Source organism: Coturnix japonica, chromosome 3 (genome assembly GCF_054131305.1).
Source record: "Coturnix japonica strain WE chromosome 3, WE-NBRP24, whole genome shotgun sequence".
Lineage (NCBI taxonomy): Eukaryota > Metazoa > Chordata > Aves > Galliformes > Phasianidae > Coturnix > Coturnix japonica.
In genome coordinates, this window is record NC_140665.1 from 99,955,905 (window position 1) to 99,980,111 (window position 24,207).

The following is a 24,207-nucleotide window of genomic DNA, read 5'->3' on the forward strand; positions in this document are numbered from 1 at the left end:
AACTAAGAAGATACTTACATTAGAATTAAAAGATGAAAAACATCCATACAGTTACATATAGAAACAAACACTACTTGCAAACCATTTATTCTAATATGTACTAAAATATTCTATGACTATGAAGTTTGCTTTTTTGGTATAAATGGAATGAAATAGACCGGATGTGTTATATGTTACTTTAAATGTTTAATCCGAGAATGTGTATTTTGGATGGTCTGCCAGCTAAATTAATGCCAGGGCAATGGTGTGTGAGCAGAATGGAGTTGTGGAGACTTTGAGTTTGTAGAACTTGGCCTTTTCTTACTTGAAATCTGGTGTGAAACAATGAGACCATGAAAATAATGGAAATGGCTGATTTATTAGTTCTGCTTTCTTCAGCGACAAGGAAATCTATTGTCTTCTAGACACTTTAATTAACCTGTTTCTGTTCCGTATCCAGGCAGAGAAGCTTTTCTACTTGCACTTTATGTGTTACAATGGTACCTTACTACTGCTACCATTATCCCCCCAAATCTGTCTTGGGTTTACACTTAATCACTTTCCCTTAAAGAAATAATAACATAAAATTCTCTTTATATTGTCTAACATTTCTTTGGAGAAGTTTCCTGATGAGGCTTCAACCACGTGTTTTCTCTCTTTTTCTCTATGATGTGGTTTATACAAGACTTACAAGTTCACTTCAGTCTGTTCCCTCTGCTGCTGTTGCCTGTGCTTAAGGAGTTTCCTTGTTTGCTGTTCTGTGTAATGGAAAATAGAACCGAAGGGCTTATAGAACGTGAGGCATGTCTTGCTTTCAAACAGCCTATCAAATATAAGGAAAGGAAGTTTAAGGAAGGTAAGGAAGTTTAAAATGGCGTATCACTAGTTGTTGACACTTTGTTAGCAGAGTTCATTTCCTTACTGAAAACTGGAAGTTAGGATGTTAAAGGAGCTGGTGAAACCAAGAGGATCGAGGCCTTCTGAGACTGACTTGTAGTGATGTTGATCTCATTGCAGCCTTTCAATACCTGAAGGGAACCTACACCCAGGAAGGGAGTAAACTCTTGGAAAGGGCTGACAATAGCAGGACTAGGGGAAATGGTTTTAAGTTAAAAGAGGGAAGATTTAGGTTGGATGTTAGGGGGAAGTTCTTCACTAGGAGAGTGGTTAGGCCCTGGAACAGGCTGCCCAGGGAGGTTGAGGATGCCCCGTCCTTGGAGGTGTTCAAGGCCAGGTTGGACGGGGCCAAGGGCAACCTGATCTAGTAAAGGTGTATGTTTGGTGGCCCTGCCAGGCAGGGGGGTTGGAACTACATGATCCTTGAGGTCCCTTCCAACCCGGGTCGTTCTGTGATTCTGTGATGTGCTGATAGTGGGTTTGTGTTGTTGCTGAGTGGTGGTAGAATTACATGGCCACAAGTCAGATAGGAAATAAGCAACAGTATCAACAGGCTGACTTAAAGCTAAACTAGAATGGAGAACTGTGAAGAACTTGATTACATTTGAGCTGCGCTGAGATGCAGAATGGTGGAGGAAATTGAAAGTGATAAGTGTGTACTGGGTGGAAGAACATTCATCACATTAGTGGTGTGGTGGTCAGCTTGTTTTCTTGACTAACAGTGATTTGTGCATTGAAATTTTAGCTGAAAGCCTGTCAGAACAGTAAGGGAGCAAAAAGGGAAATCAGGCAGCTAGAATAATTCAGCAAATAATAGAGCAGCCTCATGGTGGTGGGCTGTGATGCTGTCATTCCCTGATAGCTGGGGTGCTGTGTGAAGTTCAAAATATCACTTTTGCTTTCCCTAATGGTCTCTTTACAGCCACTACTGGAAGTAGAGCAGTAGGTTATAGGGGCCGCACAGGCTGAACCAGAATTGCTGTTGTAATTGCCCTTATCTTCATAAAATAGCTTTCTGCTAAGGAGAATGAAACAGTTGAGAATTGAAAGTTACTTCTCCGCAATCTCCCACTGAAAGCTCAACTTCAGAGCATAAATTAGCTTGAATTAAATACTGTGTTGCAGCAATTCAGATACAATGAATGCCACAGCCATTCTTAAGCTTAGCATGGAGTATTGAGTATTGTGGCTCTGTATAGCACTACATTCTGCCAGTGCTGGAATTCCTTTACTCTTTAGGTGCCGGGTTTTGTTGTTTTGTTTCTTGCTTTCTATAATCAGAGTTTACAAGGACTTCTACTACAGTAACAACTGTTGTCTATGATACTTTCATCATACTTTTCTTCCCTTGCCATCAGTTGCCTTTTGGAGGTTCCTTTCAAACCTTACGGATACTTCTTAAATAAACACAAAAATCAATACCTTTCCTTTTGAAGTCTTTATGCTAATCTGATTCCTTAATTAGAATAAAGATTAAGTCACTCCACGGACTCTTGTTCTATTGCAGCATTACAGGGGATGGAGAGGAGATGATGGTGTGTGTTGGGAGCTGTCCTGCCCCACAGTACTGCATGGCAGGGCTCCATGCAGCCCTTCCTTGTCTGCTCTGTGCTGCCACGTAAGGTGTTGGAAGTTACTCTGACAGCGTTCTGTAATCTGTAAGGCAGTGATTTTCTTCCAGTAGTTATCCAGCACAGTCTGACTGCTGCATAGTAATGATACTATAGAATAGTAAGCTGTATTTTTTTTTAGCTGCGTTAACACAATTTTTTTTGGTGGTCACTTTTTTAATGGAGAGCATGTAACTGTTGGTAATTTGGAAGTTGGGAGTATTTGTTAGCAATGAAAAGAAGCAATTGAATGTGATGATTGCCAGCCACTTTGCAGTTAAATTCACCACCAGCGCTTCCTTCTCCTTAGCCTGATTTTAGGGAGACCTCACAGATACTCCTAGGGATTAAAGAGGCTTTAAAGGATGGAAGCAGATAGAGATGAGGCCTAAATGGGCCCCTGTGGGTGTGTGCAGAAGCTTTGTCTTCTGGGATTATACTGGATGTGGAATGCTCCAGAAGTGCAACGATGCAGTCACCATCTGGGCAGAGGAGATAACACGCTGTTACTTTGTGCTCTCTCACAACTTCCATTCCCATTTTGCATATCAAAAAAGCAGCAGTAGGGGTAGCTTAGGGATGCATTATGGCCGGGCTCACTGGTGTGTGGGTGAGAGGTGCAAGGGGGAAATGGAGAAATAGCAATACTCTGCAGCTGATTCACTTGTCTGCAGTGTGAGGGAGGTAGTCAGAAGGGCAGAGCAATAACACTGAGCAGAGGCTGCCACAAGATTCGCATGCCCTTGCTGGCTGCATTTCTGTTTGTATCACAAAGGGGTTTTTGTGGCAGTATTGTTTTTTATTTGGGTTTTTTCTTTGTGTCTCTTCACTATGATGACATTTGGAGTCCTAGAAATCGTGTTTTTTTGTTGGCTTTTTTTTTCACCTTTGAGAAATAGATCCCAAGAACACCTCAAGTGGAATGAACAGTAGTGGCTGGCTGTGTTCTCATCCTGCTCAGCACCTGGGATAGGAGGGAGCATTCTTCCAGTATATCAAGTTTTCAGTGATTCATTGTATTTCTCAAGTAGTTTTTCTATCAGACATACATTACTACAGAATTCAGGCAGCAGAATTTGGTCTCAACAAGAGCTATTGTCTCTCAGTGTTTGACTTTCATAAGAGCCATAGAGAAGCGTGCAGAATTCACTGTCGTTATATATGTGCCTGATGGCTGCCTGCTCTGAAGCTGAGAGTTAGTGCTGCCCTGTTTCTCTTCTTGCATTTCAGAGTGAATTTTATTTCCCACTAAGCAGCACTGGGAAGAATACTGGGGTCCCCAGTACAGGAAGGACATGGAGCTCTTGCAGCAGGTCCAAAGGAGGCCACTAAGATGATCAAAGGGCTGGAGCACCACTCCTATGAGGAGAGGTGGAGGGAACTGGACCTGTTTAGCTTGGAGAAGAGAAGGCTCTGGGGACACCTCGTTGTGGCCTTCCAGTAATTGAAGAGAGCATATAAACAGGAGGGGGAATGGCTCCTTACAGGAGTGGACAGTGGTAGGACAAAGGGGAATGGTTTTAAACTGAGACAGGGCAGGTTCAGGTTGGAGCTTAGGAGGAAGAGCACTGGAACAGGTTGCCCAAGGAGGCTGTGGATGCCCCATCCCTGCAGGCATTCAAGGCCAGGCTGGATGTGGCTCTGGGCAGCCTGGGCTGCTGGTTGAATAGGATGAATATAGGATGGAAGATCCTTAACATCTTCCCCCCTGAACTCCATCTTTATTCCTTATTTTCTTTTGCCTTGCCCGTGTGCTCTCCCCTCCTAAATCTCAGCGTTTTTCATTAGCTTTCTTTTGTCTTCAGCTCTGCACTCCAAACATGGAGAAGTATAAGAATGCAAAGCTAATGGAAAAGTAGATTTTAATTAGCGACTGTTGTGTAAGCATCCTAATCTTAGACTTTAATTTGCAGAAAGGATTAATCTTCTCTTTAGTGTGTAAGATTATGATGCCTACAGAACAATGGAGTTGTGCATGATCATAAGAAGGCAAGCTGTGCAGCAGTTCATGAAACCCGACTCTTTCATTAACTGTAGATTTTCCTACTCTAGATTTCTACCTTAGAAATAGCCATGTAATTTCAGATTACTGTATTGTTAAGCAAGAATGTTGAGTCTCAAAGATGACCTTGTAGAGTGCAGGCAGAGCGTGTGTTTGGATAGAAGTCCTTTGGGTTTTAGGAACTTGGACACCAGCAGAATCATAGAATCATAGAATCACAAGGTTGGAAAGGACCTATAAGATCATCTAGTCCAACCATCCTCCCTTCATCATACCTACAGAAAACCCCTAAACCATATCTCCTAGCTCCCTATCCAGATGCTTCTTGAACACTGCCAGGGATGTCGTATCCAGAGTAATATTCAGGAGTAGATTTCATTATTCAGGCAAGAGATGGAGGTTTTGCAGTGCTGTGTTTCACAGAGCAGCATGAACAGAGTACCAGAGAGAACTTCCTTTAGTACGAGGGTTAAAGCTTCTGCAGTGCAGTTGATTGGACTGTGATTGATGCTCACACAGCAGAGCCAGGCAGCAGGTGTTACCAACCCTTCCTTTCTTTGCCTGGCTAACAGGCTTTCTCCAGAGAATAATTTCAGAAATGAAGTTTTCTAGTCTTTCATGTTTGTTAATGAGAACAAAATGCCGCGTGATTATTTTCCAAATCTGGACTAATAGAGAGAAAAATAGAGAGTTGTTGTTGTTCCACTGATAAAGTACTGCTTGTGTGTGGCAGATGAGCTCTCCCCATCTTCATGTTTCCTTAACGATGAATTCTGAACAACGATCCAAGCAGAAATATGGAAACAAAGTTTAGCCTTGATAGCTGAATAGAAGCATATTGTAAAATAGCATTATTTCATGTAATGATCCAGTTTAAAGTGAAGGATCTACATTGTAATCAACATGTATTCACAGTGGGCTTGTTGCAGGGTCGTGAAGGCAGATGGCTCTCCGTTGTGGCTAATAATTCTGTAGCATCTGGTGGAGCTTAAAGAGGAATTACCAGGAAGGGCAGAACACATGAATTTAGTTTGGGTAGTTAAACGACAGTGTATTTTGTCTTCAGTTGTAGCTTTGTATCTACAAGTATAAACTCAAACAAAAGAGAGCTGTGCCAGAACGTAAAGGGAATGTTGGTCTTTTCATTCATCACCTCTCTCCAAGTGTAGCCATTCATTTTTCTTAATCAAAATCTACCAGCTGATCCCATGGCACTTGCCTCTAATGGAACAAAACCCATGTTTATATTGTATGCTGTAATAGTACGGGTTAGTAGTTGTTAGTGACAAGATTTAGCCTTACATCTAGTAATATGTGCAGCTCAGACAAGGAGGTCTGTGTTCAAGAAGCATCTGGATAAGGAACTAGGAGATATGGCTTAGGGGTTTTCTGTAGGTATGGTGGAGGGAGGACGGTTGGACTAGATGATCTTATAGGTCCTTTCCAACCTTGTGATTCTGTATGTGTGGTGCATTAGCCCTGCATTAGCTGCCTTGTGTTCTGCATGTGTTGGACTCCATCCCTCATGGGGCAGAGGTTTAACAGTGCCCCCTCTAGAACTGAACCATCGCTTCTGTCTGAGTTCCTAGGAGCTCTTTCCATTCCCCTTTTACATTCTTTGACACTGGGGTTCTTTAGCTGTCTCAAGTCTACGTTGAAAGCTCTTGGGTTTTCTGTCCTTTTGACTCATACAATGCATTTTTCCTGCAAGAAGGTGGCAGTGATTAAAAGTAATTGCAGACTTCTGCCAAGGTAGGCATGTGGTTTGGTGATAGTGTACTCCTTGTTTTACTGGTCACTTGGAAGTGATGCTTTTCTTCTTATTTTCTCCATTTGATGGTGTTCATTCCAACTGTATGACAATTGGATTCTGAAGGAAAGCCACAGCAGACCCATAGGAGAATAAAATAAATGCCAAAGAAACAAGATGAGCATTGTGGTCCTTTACAACCCAGGCCGTTCTATGGTTCTATGAAGGGTTTGTGACTTCTGGAGTGAAACTGCTCTGGTGTGGCACAAAGTAGAGGAGAGAAATGTTCCTGGGCTGCAAACCATCTTTAATGATAGAGGAAAGCAGTGCTGGTGAATTGAGTTTATACTTCGATCTACCAACGTTGTAGGCTTGCAACACAGTAACGGGTTGGTGATATGTCGTTGGAAAGAACGTATTTACTGAAGGAAACAGTCTAGGAAAGGTGAAGTTGGAGGAGGTGGATACATGTGAGAACCTCCACGTGGCCATTGCGACCTTTGGAGACCCGCTCCATCCGCATCCTGCCGTTGTCTCTTCCATCACAGGACACACCGGCACTCCCGGCCGCCTCGGTACCGCAGTGAGTGCCGTCCCAGCAGCTCCCCACGCCGTGCCCCCGGCCCCGCCGTGACAAAGGCTGCATCTGCCGCCCTCCGCCTCCCCCTCCGCGCTCTCGTTCTCGCCTGTCGGCGGCCGGGTACCCATAGCAACGGGGAAGGAAATTTGAAAAGAGGAGTGGGGAGAATGGAAGCACAAAGGATCGGCTCATTTGAATGTGAACGAGGGAGGAAGGCTCCTTCCAGTCCATCTTTGTGCTCCGGAGAAGCCTGAAATGTAGCTTCTGGAAGTTGCTTCCAATTTGTAAACTTGTTTATGTTCATGAATGGCTGTTCATGAGCATGGAAGTGATAAGACAAGGGGGAATGGTTTGAAACTGAGACAGGGGAGGTTTAGGTTGGATCTTAGGAGGAGGTTTTTCACCCAGGGGGTGGTGACGCACTGGAACAGGTTGCCCAAGGAGGCTGTGGATGCCCCATCCCTGCAGGCATTCAAGGCCAGGCTGGATGTGGCTCTGGGCAGCCTGGGCTGCTGGTTGGTGACCCTGCACACAGCAGGGGGTTGGAACCAGATGGTCATTGTGGTCCTTTTCAACCCAGGCCGTTCTATGAGTACGGGTCTGAACTGAAGTTTTTCCTCCAGCTGCGCTTCTACAGAATCCAGCAGCAAAAATGCTGACACACCTTCAGACTCTAAACGACACCCAGATATTTTCCCTATCCTTCCTTTTGAAATCACAGGCACATTTTTCTTGTTGCGTTGTTTTACCTTCATTAAGTGGCATCACAGAAAGGCAACTTAATTCTTTCGATCCATCCGTTACTTTCTCTGACACAATGGGAGGCTGTTGCTTTTGTCTGCAGAGAAGAAGCTTCCAGGCTTTTAAAATTGGGGCTTTGGTACCCCTCCCACTTGGGACTGGTTGCTGTTGGTAGCCAGGGTCACAGAGGGGACTTGGGAAAGGGGGACTGAATGGAAGGCAGGGCTAGAAGAGCCCCGCAGCTGGCTGTTCTCCTGCAGGGACGGCTGATTGCGCTTCTGTAACCTGTTGTGCCCATCAAAGAGGAGTCGGTTTTGATCTGTGTGGTGCCAGGTCTCATTCTGAAGTGGGAGGCAGCAGGGGCCAAGTATGAGTGAAACCAGCACAAAGCTACTGGGCAGAACTCATCATAGGGTACTAACAAATGCATGTACAATAGAAGCTGCTCTCTGCTCTCCTGTCCCTATCCTGCTTCTTTTGAGGTTGAAGGGACAAAGGGATCTGTGAATCCTGCTCTGCCCTATGAACTCTGTGTGGTTCTATGGGGCAGAAATGCCTTCTGACAGCTCTGAGTGCTACCAGGTGAGCCCTGCTGTGGCAAATTGAATGGGGCTCCCCTGCATCATAGCCCCACATCTGGATTTCACTCCAGTCATTTTTTTTACCCATCCTTTTGCATATATTTATTTATAAAAGGCATTTTTGTAGTGTAGGCAATGATTCAAACAGGCAATCAGTGGAAAAACACACTTACCCCCTCTTGTCTCATGCATCAGCCTCAATCGCTCGCATCTCTAAGCAATTTAATGCAGTCTTTCCTATTCATCTAACCTTCTCTTTTATGGCTTGATCCCACTTACTCCATTCTGCCTGTTCTTTAGTTGCAAACATCCCTGCAGTGTGTTCCATGCAGAGCCTGACACATGGAATACATTTCCAGCATGTGTGTGTGTAATTTACTGTTGCAGAGACACCTTTGGAAGGTGCACTTTTCCAGCAGCCACCTGCTGATATTTACCTTTCTTCATTCTATTTCTTTAGCTGACAAAGAGTTCGGGTCTAAACCCCTGTGTCAGGGGCTCATGTGTAGCCACAGAATCTTGTTCTCTTCCCTTGTTTCCTTCCAGCTGTGTCCCCTTTCTCCTCCCACTGTCTCTTGTTAATCCCGCTATTGTGCTGGGACCTGCCCTGCTTGCCTGTAGTGTTTCAAAGACATGCAGCTCAGGAGCAGCAGCGTATCCCAAAAGTACATCAGCAGTACAAAGAACTGGGCACAAACTTCTGTCCTTGCTATGAAGAAACACCTGAACCTTTGAGGGCAAAACATTGTTTAATGTCTTTAAAAAGAAGCGAGCACGCTTTTTAGGATGCCGCCGAAACAAATAAGCAGAGGCACTGTGGGAATTCCTGTCAAATATTTATCTTGTGAATTATTAACTGCAAGGAAGGAAAACCAACTTCAGGAGCTTGGTTTGTTTCTTCATTTGAGAGTTCTGTTGAGTCTTTCCAAACTGGACGTTTGGATGCTTTTTTGTACCAGCTTTTTGTCCAGTAGAAGATTGTGCGAGTGCAATTAGTGTTTTTAATTCTCCTTCCCTGTCCTCCCCCGTGGAGTTCATTTGTGACCTCATTAACACAGCGCTGAATAGGAGGGGCTGGATCCCCTAAAGAATCTTCCATTTTAATTTGCAGCTGCTGCGCTCTGCTATGTTTTCTAAAAAAGTAGTTAATTATTAAAATTAAATTCAGCAACTAATTATCTTAAGCTTTCTATTTTGATCAGAAATCAGTTTTAATATCTCAGAGTACACTGTGAGTTCCTTGGTCCTTCTATCTTACAGTGTGCTGAAGCAAAAGGCCCATTTAGCAGCCCTCGTGCTGTTCTATAGAATCATAGAAGAATCCCCTATGAAGCCTTTCAGCCCACATGCTCAGGATGTGGAGCTGCTGTATGAGGGAGAGGGTGACCCAACAGCTCAGCTGGAGGAGCTTGCTGAGATGGAGCAGAAGCTGCTGCTCTGCTGGCACTGGGATGCTGCAGCCTCATCTGAGTTGGATCCTGTGCTAATAAATGCACGCAGGGGACAGCAGGGCTGTGGGGTTTGTCCATAAAATCCACCCTGCATTATTCATGTATGTGAAACAACCTGCTGAGTTTTACAATTATCTGCATCAAAACCAGGCTTAGTGTTGTACTAGATTAATAGCGTAGCCTTTCTGGAAATTAATCGTGAAGGAGAGAAATAGTTGACAAGTAGTAGACAAGTAACGCTCTGTGAATACCCTCGTTATGAGGCCTGAAGATGCAAATCTCCCCTTCTATTGAACTGGGCATGTGCCTGTGTGCAGGGTCACCAACCAGCAGCCCAGGCTTCCCAGAGCCACATCCAGCCTGGCCTTGAATGCCTGCAGGGATGGGGCATCCACAGCCTCCTTGGGCAACCTGTTCCAGTGCGTCACCACCCTCTGGGTGAAAAACTTCCTCCTAAAATCCAGCCTGAACCTCCCCTGTCTCAGTTTAAAACCATTCCCCCTTGTCCTATCACTGTCCACCCTCACAAACAACCATTCCCCCTCCTGTTTATACGCTCCCTTCAAGTACTGGAAGGCCACAGTGGGTCTCCCCAGAGCCATCTCTTCTCTAAGCTGAACAAGCTCACTTCCGTCAACCCTTCCTCATAGAAGAGGTGCCCAGCAGGGTCTGTTCTTACTTTATTGTGGACCTTCATAGGAGCAAAATGTGGCCATGTAACCTATCCCCAAGGAGATGCTGCTCATAACATCACTAACTGAGGTGTGAGGGATTTTGAATGGCAGTTGCTGCTTTCACAGAGCACTGAGTTCACAGCTCAATCCATAATGTTATTCACAATGAATCTGCTGTTAAATTCTTATATGTGAAACCAGGTGTTTGGCTCGTGAGCGCATTTTCCCAGCAGCCTGGCTTCCAGGGAAGCAGCAAATGGCTTCCTGAATTCATTTGTGTGTTTCCCAAAGGCCTTCTGTCTGCAGAAGGTTGTGCTCCTGGCCTTTAGCAGCTCCATTGTGCATTCTCTGTCCTAGCAAGAAGTCTTTGTCTTCTGTCTTGTGCAGCTAACGCTCTAAAACTCAAGAGTTTGGCTTAAACGTGTGCTTGTAATATATTCTGCATGTGGCTGGCTCCAGGGCTGTCGAATTGTGGCAGGGGTGTTTGCTGAAACTCACTGTAAGCTTACTGGGATGCAACGCCTGCAAAAACCTTAGACAAAATGAATTGACTGACCTTATAAAGTTGTGTGCAGAGCCGACAGGAAGAATATTTAGATTCCGACACTTAAAGGTCACATCATTCAGGATCTTGTCCTGGCTGTTTACGCTGCTGCTGCTCCAAAGCCAGTGCGTGTAGCTTTGCGGTGAGTTTTGTGGATGGTTTAAGTCAGGCTTTAATCCAGACCAATGTGAAGTAAGCTAGTGGCAGGGGAAAGGGCAGGGGCCCATTAACGTAGGCTTGCTGTGAACCTGCAGTCTGAAGTGTCTGAGATGACAACTTAAATTAGTCCTTAATTCACAGTCATACAGGAGACTGACAGTGACAGCTCCACAGCGCACATTCTAAGGGAGGTGACACACTTGTTAATCTGTCAGGATGAAGAAAACATAAGTTTCCCTCCTTTCTCATCCCAGTGGTTTGCACTGCCTTGTAATGTTGAGCTCTTAGGTTTTCTGCTGTGTTAGATGTGTAAGAAACTGTTGCTGTTGGACAAGGAGTAGCCATCAAGGCTGTGTGGGACTAAAGTAGAAGTATTCAATATCCCTTACGTAATATTGTAGAAATCCAACTTGTCTGCTTTTATCCTGCAGGGCGGCATTATGTTGTTTATTATGTGGCAGACGCTGTCATTCTGTCTGATGGAAGGAAAATCAAAAAGGCAAAACTACACTGCTGGGGGTTTTGAAGCTTGGCTGCGTCTTAACCGTATCTTTTCTCATACTTCTTATTTTTAGAAATTCCCTTTTTTTAAGCTCTGTAGAACTTGATCTGGCTGCCGACTCCATCCTGTGCTCTCAAGATAGTGTCAAGTCTTCTAACAAATCTTCACACCAAATGTTTTTCCTCCTTCACTCAAGCAAGATAAGTTTTTGAGCGCTGTGCCAGCAGTGGATTTTTATACTCTTCACTCCTCGTCAAGGAAGACAGACCTCCCTCGAGTTGGCAGAAATAGTCCTCCGGTCCCTGACGCACAGATCAGGCTGCGATGGCGGAGCTGAGGGAAAGGTTGTTATCGCTAACGTTCCACTTCTCTTAATGGGTATCTCTCTCCTTCCCACAGTGACAGCAGCACTTGGAGTGTGTTTCGACAGTAGTCAAAGCATCCGCCGTGCTCGGTTCATACTTGAAAGGTTGTCTTTTTGACCACGGGATATAGAAATGTGTTACTTAAATTAAAATGATGCTTCTGTCAAGACTTACGACTCCTGCTGTGTAGTCTCTTGTTTGTCTGGGCAGGCGTGCTTTACAGTGTCTTAACTTAATGGTGTCTAAAATACCGGCCAAAGGGCTGCGTGTTTATTTCTCTGTAATACCTTGGAATCCTCCCAAGCCCATCACAGCAGGCATATGGAGAGGAAGGAGGAAGTCCAAGCAGTCTCAGCTGTCTTATAAAAACTAACACTTCTCGCGAATGGAATTTGTTACCAGGGCCACCCATCTGCATCCGTCAGTTCTTCAAATGTAAAGATCGTGTTGAGGAAAAGTGCAGTTTGACAGATGGACGCCATCTTCTCAGTGTCTTCCAAGGGAACTTTGGAATTTAAAATGAGGAGGAGACCTCTTTAAAGAACAAGAGCAGATGGCTTTGCCTTTTAGTCATACAGACAGAGATAGATGTCATTTAACGTCTTTTAACTACTTTTATCCTACTTCGCTTCTCCTGTGGTTGAGAAATGATCCCCATCAGATGCCATCGCTTACGTGGCAATGGGGTGCTGTCCAACTCAAGGCACAACTGAAGGATAAGAAAGAGCTTTTGTCACATCCCCTGTGCTTTCTGAAGAGGCAGATGCCCTCACTCACTGCTCCTTGTATGCCGCTGCTCTGTGCTGTTTGTGTGCACCTCTCGTTTTTAGAAAGTACCCGTTAGGTTTGGTCAGGGCTCTGAAGCCGGACCTCACTTGAAGCTGGCATCGGCAGTTTAAGCACTGCAGCCATTGTTCAGCTCAGAGCATCAACTTAGAGCAGCTCACTGCTAATGTCAGGTTACATTTGTGTACCAGCATGACTGCAGGGTAAATGCTCCGGGAAACCCAGCGAGATTGAGGAGCGTTCAGGTCAGAACCATCAGAGAACAAATTGCCACTATCTCAAGAAAACCAATTCTGCCTGAAACAGTCTCGGGAGAGCATTCACAGGAGCTGCTGTGCTGTCAGAGCCGTGCCAGCTCCTCCGGATGAGAAGTGTAGTTACTGAAAGCAGGAGGCAATAGCACGTTTGCTCTCTAACTAGCAGTTATCTGAAGACAGAAATCTAACTGCAGCATCTGTGATTCTCCTGGGGACGTGGCCTGGAAAGCAATGCTGCCTGGGTGCTTTGAGATACGGCTTAAGGCTTTTCCTAATAAACAGCAAGTTGAATTCAAACAACCGGCAGCATGGGCCAGAAGGAGCAGCCGTGTGGCTGGGCTGAGACAGGATGCGCCCCGAGGCACTTGCTTCCACCAGAGGATGCAGCAGTAATTGATAGTCAGAGCATCGCTCCTTTCCCTCCAGCCTGGGGGGAGAAAACTTCCCTTCTTCCTTCTGTGCATTCTGAGAATGCTTCCTGTTTGGTTTTTACACCGAGAGAAAGGAGCATCTAGCCAAAAAGAATGGCGAGAGGTCGCCAGCAGAATTCTGTTTCCAGCTTCCCAGCAAGGCAGCTCAATGGCTACTGCTGTGTAAAATGGAGGGTAGAGTGGGTTATTATCCCTCAGTAATGAGAGAGACCTGAAACTGTGCCACAGCTCTGGGATGCAGTTATAGCTGCCATTGATGCTCTTGCTTTGTAAGCACAAGTGAGAATTTGCTAAATATATAAATTTTGGAGGAAAACCTGACACCCGTCTTTGTGGTTCTGCTTTGCCCTTCATCTCCTCCTGAAAAACAAAAGAAGAAAGGTGGGAGATGGCCATTAGAGCATTGGCAGGGTTTGTCCTTTCAGCAGGTGGGAGCTGTAGGGAGGGAAGGAGCTGGGGCCGCTCCGATGGAGTTGGGGTATTTCTTAAAGCAACTTTGCAAAGAGAATTCTGGGAAGGAGGGAAAGAAGAGATAGATAAGGTTGTAGTGCAAGTTGGGCTGCTCTGAGGAAAGCAGTGATACGTGAATGTGGCATGTTACTTGATACACAACACCTGCATGGCAGTGCACAGGAGGGATGCAAGCGCTGACTCAATCTGAAAGCAGCCCGGCTGGGAGTGCTGTTGTTATCATGGGGCTAGAGGGAATTTGTGTGGTCACAAAGGTTTTTCTCAGACTTAGAAGGTCCACTGAGTGTGCAGCTTCAACTGTGCTGCTCGCTTATGTGACCTGGCGTATTTTAAATGCTTAAGTGCCTTCAGGAGCAGCACAAGTTTTCATCTCATCTTAAACATTAATTTCTTCACTTTCTTGGATTTCCCTGGGCTTGGCCTGAACTGCTGAGATTTGTTTGGCTTTTGCATCTCCTCTTCCATTTTCCTCTGTGTGTTGAGTTGTTCCACGTGCATTCTTCAAAAGCTCGGCTCATTTGAACAGAGAGCCTTTTGTCAGGCACCAAAGCGGGGTAGGGCTGGATGTTACAACTTGCATTGCTTCCCTGGGCAAGATCACATTAAAAATGTCTCTTAATCTTCATGGCTTTATTTTTAACAGTGAAAAACATAATATTTAGTCTGGAAATGACTTTTCATCCTGGGAGCTGCAAAGAAGGAGTAAGATCATTTTAGAGTTAGGCTGCTTACAGACAAGTTGGTATGAGAGAGATCTGGAGCTGCTGAGAAACCTACAGCCAGCTGCAATGGAGCAGTCCAATTAAATTATACCTATTTAGGTAGATTTCATTCATCTTGCTTGGCCTTAGTTTGTCTGTACTGTCTTTTGAGGAGATTGCCAAGACCGTACTCAAAACCAGACTTGTTCTTTGCAGCGATAAAGAACCTTAAGCACAGCTGAAGTACCCTCTAGGGCACAAGGAACTTTGCCAGTGGAGATTCAATTATATCAGTGTTATTTCAGATGTTCTAGTGTCTTCTACCCAACTTCCAGCTGCCTGATGGGAGCAAGTTTCTGCACGGAGCCTGCATGCTGTCTGCTGTGCCCATCAGGGGATGGATCTTGTGTCAGACTGTCCAGGTGCACATGGATGTCCCCACCTTAAGATAGTCTGATAATGACAGGACAGGAGGGAATGGTTTTAAACTGAGACAGGAAAGGTTCAGGTTGGATCTTAGGAGGAAGTTTTTCACCCAGAGGGTGGTGACGCACTGGAACAGGTTGCCCAAGGAGGCTGTGGATGCCCCATCCCTGCAGGCATTCAAGGCCAGGCTGGATGTGGCTCTGGGCAGCCTGGGCTGCTGGTTGGTGACCCTGCACACAGCAGGGGGTTGGAACCAGATGGTCATTGTGGTCCTTTTCAACCCAGACCATTCTATAGTTCTGTGATCTTTTTAAATGGTAGAATTTCATACGTGTCAGCCAAAACCAAACAGGTCTTTTAATGAAGGTGGGGTAATAGAAAAAGAGAAAGCTCCTCAATATCTTACTGTTGTGGAATTTGTGTCAGAGGAGAGTATTAGAGCACTTACCAGAACCTGGAATTTGAGGGTGTTAGTAATAACAGTAAGAAGGGCCATGTGATAGTAAGGAGGTGGCACAGTTTATCAACATGCATCGATTTTCATTATTCTATGAATCCCTGCTCTGTTTCTTTCCTTATATTTCACCTTTCAAAATGCTTAATTACAGCTGCACGTTGGCTAATTGTGATAGATTTTCCCTCAGTGCTTCCAAGGAGCTCTCACCATTATCTCTGCTACTTGAACCTGTTAGCAGACAAAAAGTAGCATAAGATACCCCTTATTTCTCTGATTAGTTTTGTTCAAGCTTTCATTTCCCGATGCTTTCTGGTTAGGTAAAGACAGATATACTTGCTGTAGCTTCACTGTGCTCACAGCTGTATTCTTGATGCCTGTGAGTGTGTGTGACTGAGGGAGCACACACACTGGGGTTGTTTTCTGCCTGCAGATACGCCCTGCTGATAGAAGTGAGATTTTAATAGAAGACAAGATGATGAGGAAAGAATGTAATGGAAGTTTTTCTGTGTTTGCATTTTGGAGAAACAATCAAAATGAAGAGCCTAACCCTCCTGGAAATAATGGAAGAAATAGATGATTTTCAGCTGATCTAATCAGTAAATCGTGTTTTATAAAATCACACTGTTTTATTTCTGTTCTGTGAAGGGGTTTTGCATTATCCAGTATTTCTCAGATTGGGATCTCATCAGTTGGATGTGAGTTCTTCATGTTATCCTTCTAAATAAGCAGCTAACAATTCACGGTACCTCTGTCATTTAAACATACAATGTAAAGAAGTTTGTATGATGTTTATTGGAGAATATTAGCCTAAGCTTGAATCCTCAGAGGTGTTTAGCTATCAGATTCCCATTGATTTTGGTGCAGATTGCATTTGTAAGTGTCCCTTGTGAGTCTTTGCTCTTGTCCCCAGGCTTTTTGATTGCCTGTCTTCCTAAAAAACATAAGTGCTGTGATATGATGATCACATCCTCCGAGAGGCATTGTTCAGGGAAAGAAGGTTATGGTTGTGGTTGTGAAAGCCCTGACACCTCATGAATCAACTTACAGCTTCCTGATGACGTGGTCTATAAAACTGCTATCTGAATCTCCTGAATTCTCCCCTTTCTTTTGCAGCCATTTCATCCGATGGTGAATTTGGAATGTTCCAGAGATTTTCGACCATTTCTTTGTGCCCTCTACGCTCCCGTGTGCATGGAGTATGGCCGTGTCACTTTGCCATGTCGCAGGCTCTGTCAAAGAGCGTACAGTGAATGCTCCAAACTCATGGAGATGTTTGGAGTCTCTTGGCCTGAGGATATGGAGTGTACAAGGTGAGCGAACCTGTTCTTTCACAATCCCGGAGTGAAATTTTAGTACCTTCTGGGATATTTATGATGTGAAACAGATATTGTTCTTTACCAAGAGAGTGGTGAGGTGCTGGAACAGCTGCCCAAAGGGGCTGTGGATGCCCCGTCCATCCCTGGAGGTGTTCAAGACCAGGTTGGATGGGGCCCTGGGCAGCCTGAGCTGCTATTAAATGTGGAGGTTGGTGGCGGGGAGGGGTTTGGAGCTTCGTGATGCTTGATGTCCCTTCCAACTCAGCCAATCTGTGAGGAAACTGGATTCATATTTTTGTCATCTACCCAAGAGATTAATTGAAAATTTAGATAGGCAGTTACTGTAAGCAGTACATACATATTCTCATTCTAATGAATGAATATACCTATTTTCTTCATCATGTATGCAGACCTGGCTTTGTCTGGATTACCAAAGTAGAAAACAAAGTGCTAAATTCTTCTGAGATGCATGCAAAGCTATATATGCATGGAGATGAAGGGTCAGTTTTCAGAGCTGTCTGGTTTCAACGAGCATCTAAAATCTTGGAGCTCTGTTTTCAGAGTCTGCCTCATGTTGTATGGAAAGATGTTTTCAGCTTTGCATTACAGAAATGATGTTATAGCACAGTATTCTATGATGTTCTAATTTTCACACAGATTTTATAGTTTCGACATCCGCTGTAGTCTGGGACAATAAGTTCGAAAGCTTGTTTATGTATGGTGAGGTATTTTGCGGATTGCCTGTTATGTGGATTGTCTCTGTTCTCTTTCAGTTGCTGTGTCTAAAGTCAGACATATAAACAAGGCTAGTAGTCTTTGCACATTACACTTGTATTTCTTGTAAATCATTCTTTCTTACTTTCTAGATTCCCGGATTGTGATGAGCCGTATCCTCGTCTTGTTGACCTCAGTTTGGGTGGGGAGCCCACAGAAGAGGCCCCTATGGCAGTACAGAGGGATTATGGTTTTTGGTGTCCTCGAGAGTTGAAAATAGACCCTGATCTGGGTTACTCTTTCCTGAGGGTACGGGACTGTTCCCCTCCTTGCCCAAATATGTACTTCCGACGTGAAGAGCTCTCCTTTGCTCGCTACTTCATCGGAGTGATCTCCATCGTCTGCCTTTCTGCTACCTTGTTTACTTTTTTAACTTTCCTGATCGATGTCACAAGATTCCGCTATCCCGAAAGACCGATAATATTTTACGCCGTCTGTTACATGATGGTGTCGTTAATCTTCTTCATTGGCTTTCTGCTTGAAGACCGAGTAGCGTGTAATGCATCTAGTCCTGCCCAGTACAAGGCTTCTACGGTGACACAGGGCTCGCACAACAAAGCCTGTACCATGCTTTTCATGGTGCTCTATTTCTTTACCATGGCTGGAAGTGTTTGGTGGGTCATCCTGACCATCACGTGGTTCTTGGCAGCTGTGCCAAAATGGGGCAGCGAAGCAATCGAGAAGAAAGCGTTGCTCTTCCACGCCAGTGCCTGGGGCATTCCAGGAACTCTAACCATCGTCCTCTTAGCAATGAATAAAATTGAAGGTGACAATATTAGCGGCGTATGTTTTGTTGGCCTCTATGATGTGGATGCATTAAGATACTTTGTACTTGCACCCCTCTGCCTGTATGTTGTTGTTGGAGTTTCCCTTCTGCTAGCTGGCATTATCTCTCTCAATCGGGTTCGCATTGAAATCCCATTAGAAAAAGAGAACCAGGACAAGCTAGTGAAGTTCATGATCCGGATTGGCGTGTTCAGTGTTCTGTACCTCGTGCCACTGTTGGTTGTAATTGGCTGCTATTTCTATGAGCAGGCTTATCGAGGTGTGTGGGAGACGACGTGGATTCAAGAACGCTGCAGGGAATATCACATCCCGTGTCCCTACCAGGTGAGGAAATCAATATCAAGTGTTGAAGTGTGTTCAGCAGCGCAGAAACTGGATGTTGCGAGGCTATGTTAACACTTTACTGTCATCCTTAATTGAAAGTGGTGCTGTTCCTACAGGGGAAGTTGTTGCCCTATTCAAGTTACTGGGATAAAGTCTTAGGCCTTCTGGAAGACTAAGTATTATTGGACAACTGGAGCTTTGCACCAGCTGCTTGGTACTTCTTTGTTATAGATAATGCCTTTGGAGTTTCTTGGCTGTATAGAATCTGCACAGGCTCTAAAGATGCTGTCTTAAACCAACTTGACGAACAGATCTTAGTTTATTTTCGGTCTCTGGAGATGTGGTAGGAGTATTGGCATTGAAGCTGAGCTGTAATCAGCCTCCTTACTGCTTTTTCTAGATTGTGTTGGTCTTCCCTAGCAGTTTTGTTGTGTCGATCAGCCGACACGTTCTGTGCTTGTTTTAGAGCAATCCATGCTCATGTCAGAAACAACGATGTAAAATCTGACTTAAAACTTCTCCTGAATAAAACCAGAGCTTACAGCTCTTCAGTTCTGTCTGTACAGAACATTACATGTACCTGCTCGCTGTTTAATTGAGCTATCACAGGGACAGAAGGCAGTTAAGAGCATTAGGTATCAAGCTGTCCACCATTTACTTCATTATTACGCTGTTATAGTTGCAGAGTAAGCATTGTGTTAATTACTCAAATCCTACTTTGCTCTTTTTTGAGCCAAAGTGGTGAATAGGATTTGCAGTGATTTTTCTTCTGCAACTTACTTGAAAGCAGCTGTAATTCAAAGGGGCTGTACAGCAGCCATCTATTACACGGTGGTATAAGTATTTTAAAGAAGGCTGTATTTTGGCTCAAAAGCAGTTGAAACACCAGCTGGATCATCAAAGCTCACATTTTAATGCAGTAAAATATCACTTAGAGGTTTGGCTTAGTTTATGTAGCTCGATAATAATCCTTTTATTACCTTTTAACCCGTTTTCTTGTTTTCTCTGTTACGTTTTATTAGGGTGTGACTCTGCCCTCCCATCCAATGTGTGAGCATTTTTATGGCAGGAAATATCTGTCAGTGGGTGTGTTCAGTTGCATTTGCTTGATTGACTCTTCAGTGCTGCAGCTTTTAATATGTTAAATTGATTAATGCATACAAAGAGAGAAAGAGAGAGACGTGTTTTTCACTCAATTGTTTTCAAATGCCCTTCCACGTGTCTGTCTAAAACGTGTATTGCTTTCTCCTAACACAGGACAAAAACTGTTTTAAACGTTGAATCTTCTGATGTCTCAGGACCTGAATCCTGGCTTGTAGAATGGTGAAAAAACATGGAGTAAAACGCTGCTCAAGTCTCTAGAAAACCATTAACATAATGGCTCAGCAGGAGTCAAAAGAACAATAATGCCTTCATTCATGTCAAATTGGGTTGAAGGACCCATAGACCCTGGGGAGTGTTAGAAAGGCTTTTCTTCTAACCCATTCCACTTTTTTTTCTGAAGCTGAACATGCTTCTCCATTTAAACTATCCAGACACATAACTGAAGCAGACGAACAAAGCAGTGGGGAGAAATCATTTTATACTTAGTTCGTGCAAGAGAAATAAGTTATTAAATTAGAGGAAACTTAAAGCTTTCTAGAGAGCGTCACTCACAAATAAGGTGCTATTTCTTTCAGCTTTAATGTTTCAAATATTTGAATTTCAATTCTTTCATGTTTGAAGAAAAGTTTACCCTAAACTGAGTTGATTCCACAGTAAGTGTAGGGGCTTTTGTGCTTAACTTAGCTGGGTTTGTAGCTGGATTTTGCTGCTTGTGTAGTTGTGCTTTGTCCAACACCGGCAAATCCGAGGTTAAAATTCATTGGTCTGTTCAGCCGTTGCTTCAGCTTTGTCATCACAGGATGATGCCATGGTAAATCACCCTGGAAAACCACTAAATGGGGGGTTGGAATATGCAGCTGATATCAGCACGGCTCTGCTGGGTGGCTGCCTTGTGCAGGAGATAATCGTGCTGCAGATGCTCCTGGCTGCTGCCAAGCCAGAGAGAGGCTCAGTAAATGGGGTTTGAGTGAAAAATGAGCATATTTCTTTGCCTAACTAAAATGGGCAAAATAGTTCCTGAAAGATGCTGAAGTAGAGAAAGCAAATAGAGCCCGTTGATGGTTTTTTTCTGGCTATCTGTGTGCTTCTTGGGTCAAGCTGGCTGCTTATCACTGTTATGTGTAGGATCTAGGAGGCACCTGCTGCTTACCTTGCAAAAAGTTTAGCTCTTCTACCTGCTCTCTGGCCTGACAGAATTCGATCTGTGTCATTCCTGCTATTTCTGTTAATCTGAGCAGTGTAAATCTTGTGCGTATCAGTGAAAGTTGTTTTGGGGGGGTTTTCTTGCCACAAAGGTATGAAAATATTCCAATATTCCATCTCTTTGAGGAGGAGATGCGGGACAAACTGGAGTTAATGTTACCTTAACTTGCCCTCACTCTGCACTCCCAGTTTCTGGGAGAGACAAGGAAGCACCTTGCCCTATGATATGTTTTTATCATATCAGGGGCTTTCTTGACCCAGGTGGAACACCTTGCATGTGGCCTTGTTGAGCCTCATTGTGCACTTAGGCAGGTTTTGGGGAGTGAACCGCTCAGGCAGTTTAGTATCAGCCTGGAGAAATGTCTTAATTTAACTTAAAATACTAAGGCTTCTATAACAGTTCATCCTTCTATCAATATGAATGATGACAAACTGAATAAGCTATTACCAGAAATAATTACTTCATGCTAGAAGGACCATTCACAGTCATCACAGGGATGTAAATGGTTTCCAGTGAGGATCACTCCTCTGAGATACCTCCTTACAGCAGCCTAACAGTGTCTTAACTTGTTCCCCTCCATTCTCAGCATGGCTGGGACGTTCTTCTTGTTCTTGAGGGGCAAACGATGTCTTTGTAATCTACTTTCAACACATCGATATTCAAAGGAGCGGCTGAGTTTTATGCTGATACCACAGTTTCTATTCATGGCCATAAAAAAGGAATATCTGCATGGCCTCAGAAAATAGGTGGATGTTTTTTTCTGGAAGGAGTAGTCATGCAGTGGAATATAGAATTTGTTTGCACAGCCACTGGGCCTCGTACTGCCATCATGACCATGTAGCATTTGAGCTGGGCTGTGTGCATTCATAAATACTGAGGCAAATCTGTCTCCAAGGTTGATTCAACTCTTTGAAAGGGTAGATAACAGCAGGACAAGGGGAAATGGCTTTAAGTTGAAGGAGGGAAGATTTAGGTTGGATATCAGGGGAAAGTTGTTTACTGTGAGAGTGGTGAGGTGCTGGAACAGCTGCCCAGAGAGGCTGTGGATGCCCCGTCCATCCCTGGAGGTGTTCAAGGCCAGGTTGGATGGGGCCCTGGGCAGCCTGGGCTGGTATTAAATGTGGAGGTTGGTGGCCCTGCCTGTGGTGGGGGGTTGTAGCTTCATGATCCTTGAGGTCCCTTCCAACCTGAGTCATTCTGTGATTCTATGATTGGTTGCTATGTATGTTCCTCTCATGAAAAGCCAGCATTCAAATGGTCAGTATGGCTTTGCTCTATTGGAATGGCAGATCATGATGTTAAAAGCTTTTACCTCTTTTGTTACTCCAATAGTTGAACTGTGCAACGTGGTTTATGCCTGAAAAGGTTGATTGGACTGATCCACAACATCAGGTATTCTGCAAAATAGGAAAGGTCTTGAGTTACGTATTCCTGTTAGATCTCAGCATATCCAGACTCCCCACAGCCTTCTCGAATGCCTCAGGGCTGGGCTGGGCACTGTGCTGGTGGGAAAGACATCTAATTTAGATGTTAAAGAGAAGCAAGAGGAAAAAAAACTATTTCAAAGGCATTTGCTATCCCAGTGAGTCTTTGAGCAACGAAACCAAGTGCTATGGATGATCTTTGTTTGTGATCTGATATTCACAACTTGCCCAACCACATGGGCAAAAAATCTCATTGGGTTGAAACACTTTGGTACTTAACTTGCTGAGAGTAAACACAGCGCTCCCTGCTCATCTTATAGCTGTTATTTAGGAGGGTGGAAGGAGGCGTGAGTTGCACATTTGATTCACTGTAGATGGGAAGGACTTGCTGGCAGATAAGTTCAGCATGGACTGCACAGTCTGGTTTTGTATTGGAAACTCACTTTCTTTTTAGTTTTCTATTAGGAACTCGGTTTTGTGCTGGGTGCTGAATATCCAACAGATTTGACCTCAGAGCAGCTTTTAAACGCTTTCTAGATCCTGAAAGAAACTGTTTTTCCACACAAATGATGAGCACAGCACAGCTGTTGTTGCTGGTGTCCTTCAGACCGAGGTGTTGGAGCAGTTCCTGTGCCTTGCCCGTCTCCTGAAGTCTCTTCTATTCTCCTTGTGATCTTAGCTTTAAAAAATTCCAACCACCACCATATTTTTAAGTAATTAACCATTAAGAGAGACGCTTTAAGAAGATGTAAAGCCAGCTGTCATTTCCAGCAGCAACACAAATAGTCCCTCCTGACTTCTTCTTCCCCCTCTGCTTGATCTGTTTCGTTCCCAGCCCCAGCCTTGCTCTGCAGCCCTGTCAGATGGGTTTTTACTGAAGATGGCAATTCTCACTCACTCACTTCTGCTTATTGCTGGTGTCAGGGAGAAAAGAGAGGATTAATGGTGGTTACCTAAGATACCAAGAGCTTAAAAAGAAGGAATGTTTTGTTAAGGGAGCCTCTTCTCTGTCAGTGGCAGTTCTGTGTATTTGGTACAGACACAAAGGAAGCCAAGTACAGGCTTGCTAACAGGTATCTGTTAATATTTAAATCATCCTGCATTATAGATTGTTGCTAATGCATTAATTGACAGTTAACTTCGGAGAGCTGGATTTTAATACTAGCGGTTATCGCAGCTTTAGGATCAGCAATTAGTCGGGTTTCCTTCCCCTTTTTCCTAAATACACTTTTTGATCCGATCCTTTTTGTTTTACTGTGAATTTCCAAGGTGGTTTTAGACATGTCCAAATGAACTCCTGAGATGAGATCAATATCTCTTCTTTTCAGGCTCCTGGTTGGCCAGCAGTTATAAGGTGTTTTACCTGCTTGGTTTGCATCCCTCTGTAGAGCTGCCCACGTAACGGGGGCGGGGGTACCATTTTGAAGTGCTTTTAATTCCCACTTGGCACGGGTTGGTCCTTGCTTTGCTTTCTGCCTGGTGCCCTGAGCACACACTGCAGGAGCGCTGAAACTGGAAGCCATGCTCGGCTTCTTGCAGAACCCTTTCAACACAGGGAAGCTCTCTTACAAGCAGGTGCCAACTGAGAAGCGACGCTGGTGGTAAAGCACTGGTGGGCTGTGAGCCAAGTGATGGGAGTGTGCACCCATCCTCCTTCATTCCCTCGCTGCTGAACGGTGTTCAGCACAGATGTGCTGCTCGACATTTCAGCCCAGGTTTTGCAACCCGTGTTTGGATTTGGTTCTTCCATACACAGCACAGACTTTACCCACCCCGCCCCCCAGAATTACTGTTGGGCATTTGAATGCCTGCTGGGGATTTTAAGCGGTGTGATGGTAAAGCCGAGTTGCGTGCGGCTCCGAAGCGCTCCCGTAGCAGAATGCCTTTTCCCATGGCTGCGCGGTGGGTGCA

The 24,207-nt window shown here is 44.5% G+C and overlaps 1 protein-coding gene across 3 annotated transcripts in view; it reads left to right on the plus strand.

Moving 5' to 3' along the window:
• Positions 1-24,207, plus strand: part of FZD3 (frizzled class receptor 3) — a 41,665-nt gene that overhangs the window by 5,777 nt on the left and 11,681 nt on the right. For all 3 annotated transcript variants that reach the window (XM_015859822.3, XM_015859823.3, XM_015859824.3), the window contains exons 3-4: positions 16,478-16,674; positions 17,547-18,564. In XM_015859822.3, coding sequence (XP_015715308.1) covers positions 16,478-16,674; positions 17,547-18,564 — 1,215 coding nt within the window. The remainder of the gene's footprint in view (positions 1-16,477; positions 16,675-17,546; positions 18,565-24,207) is intronic.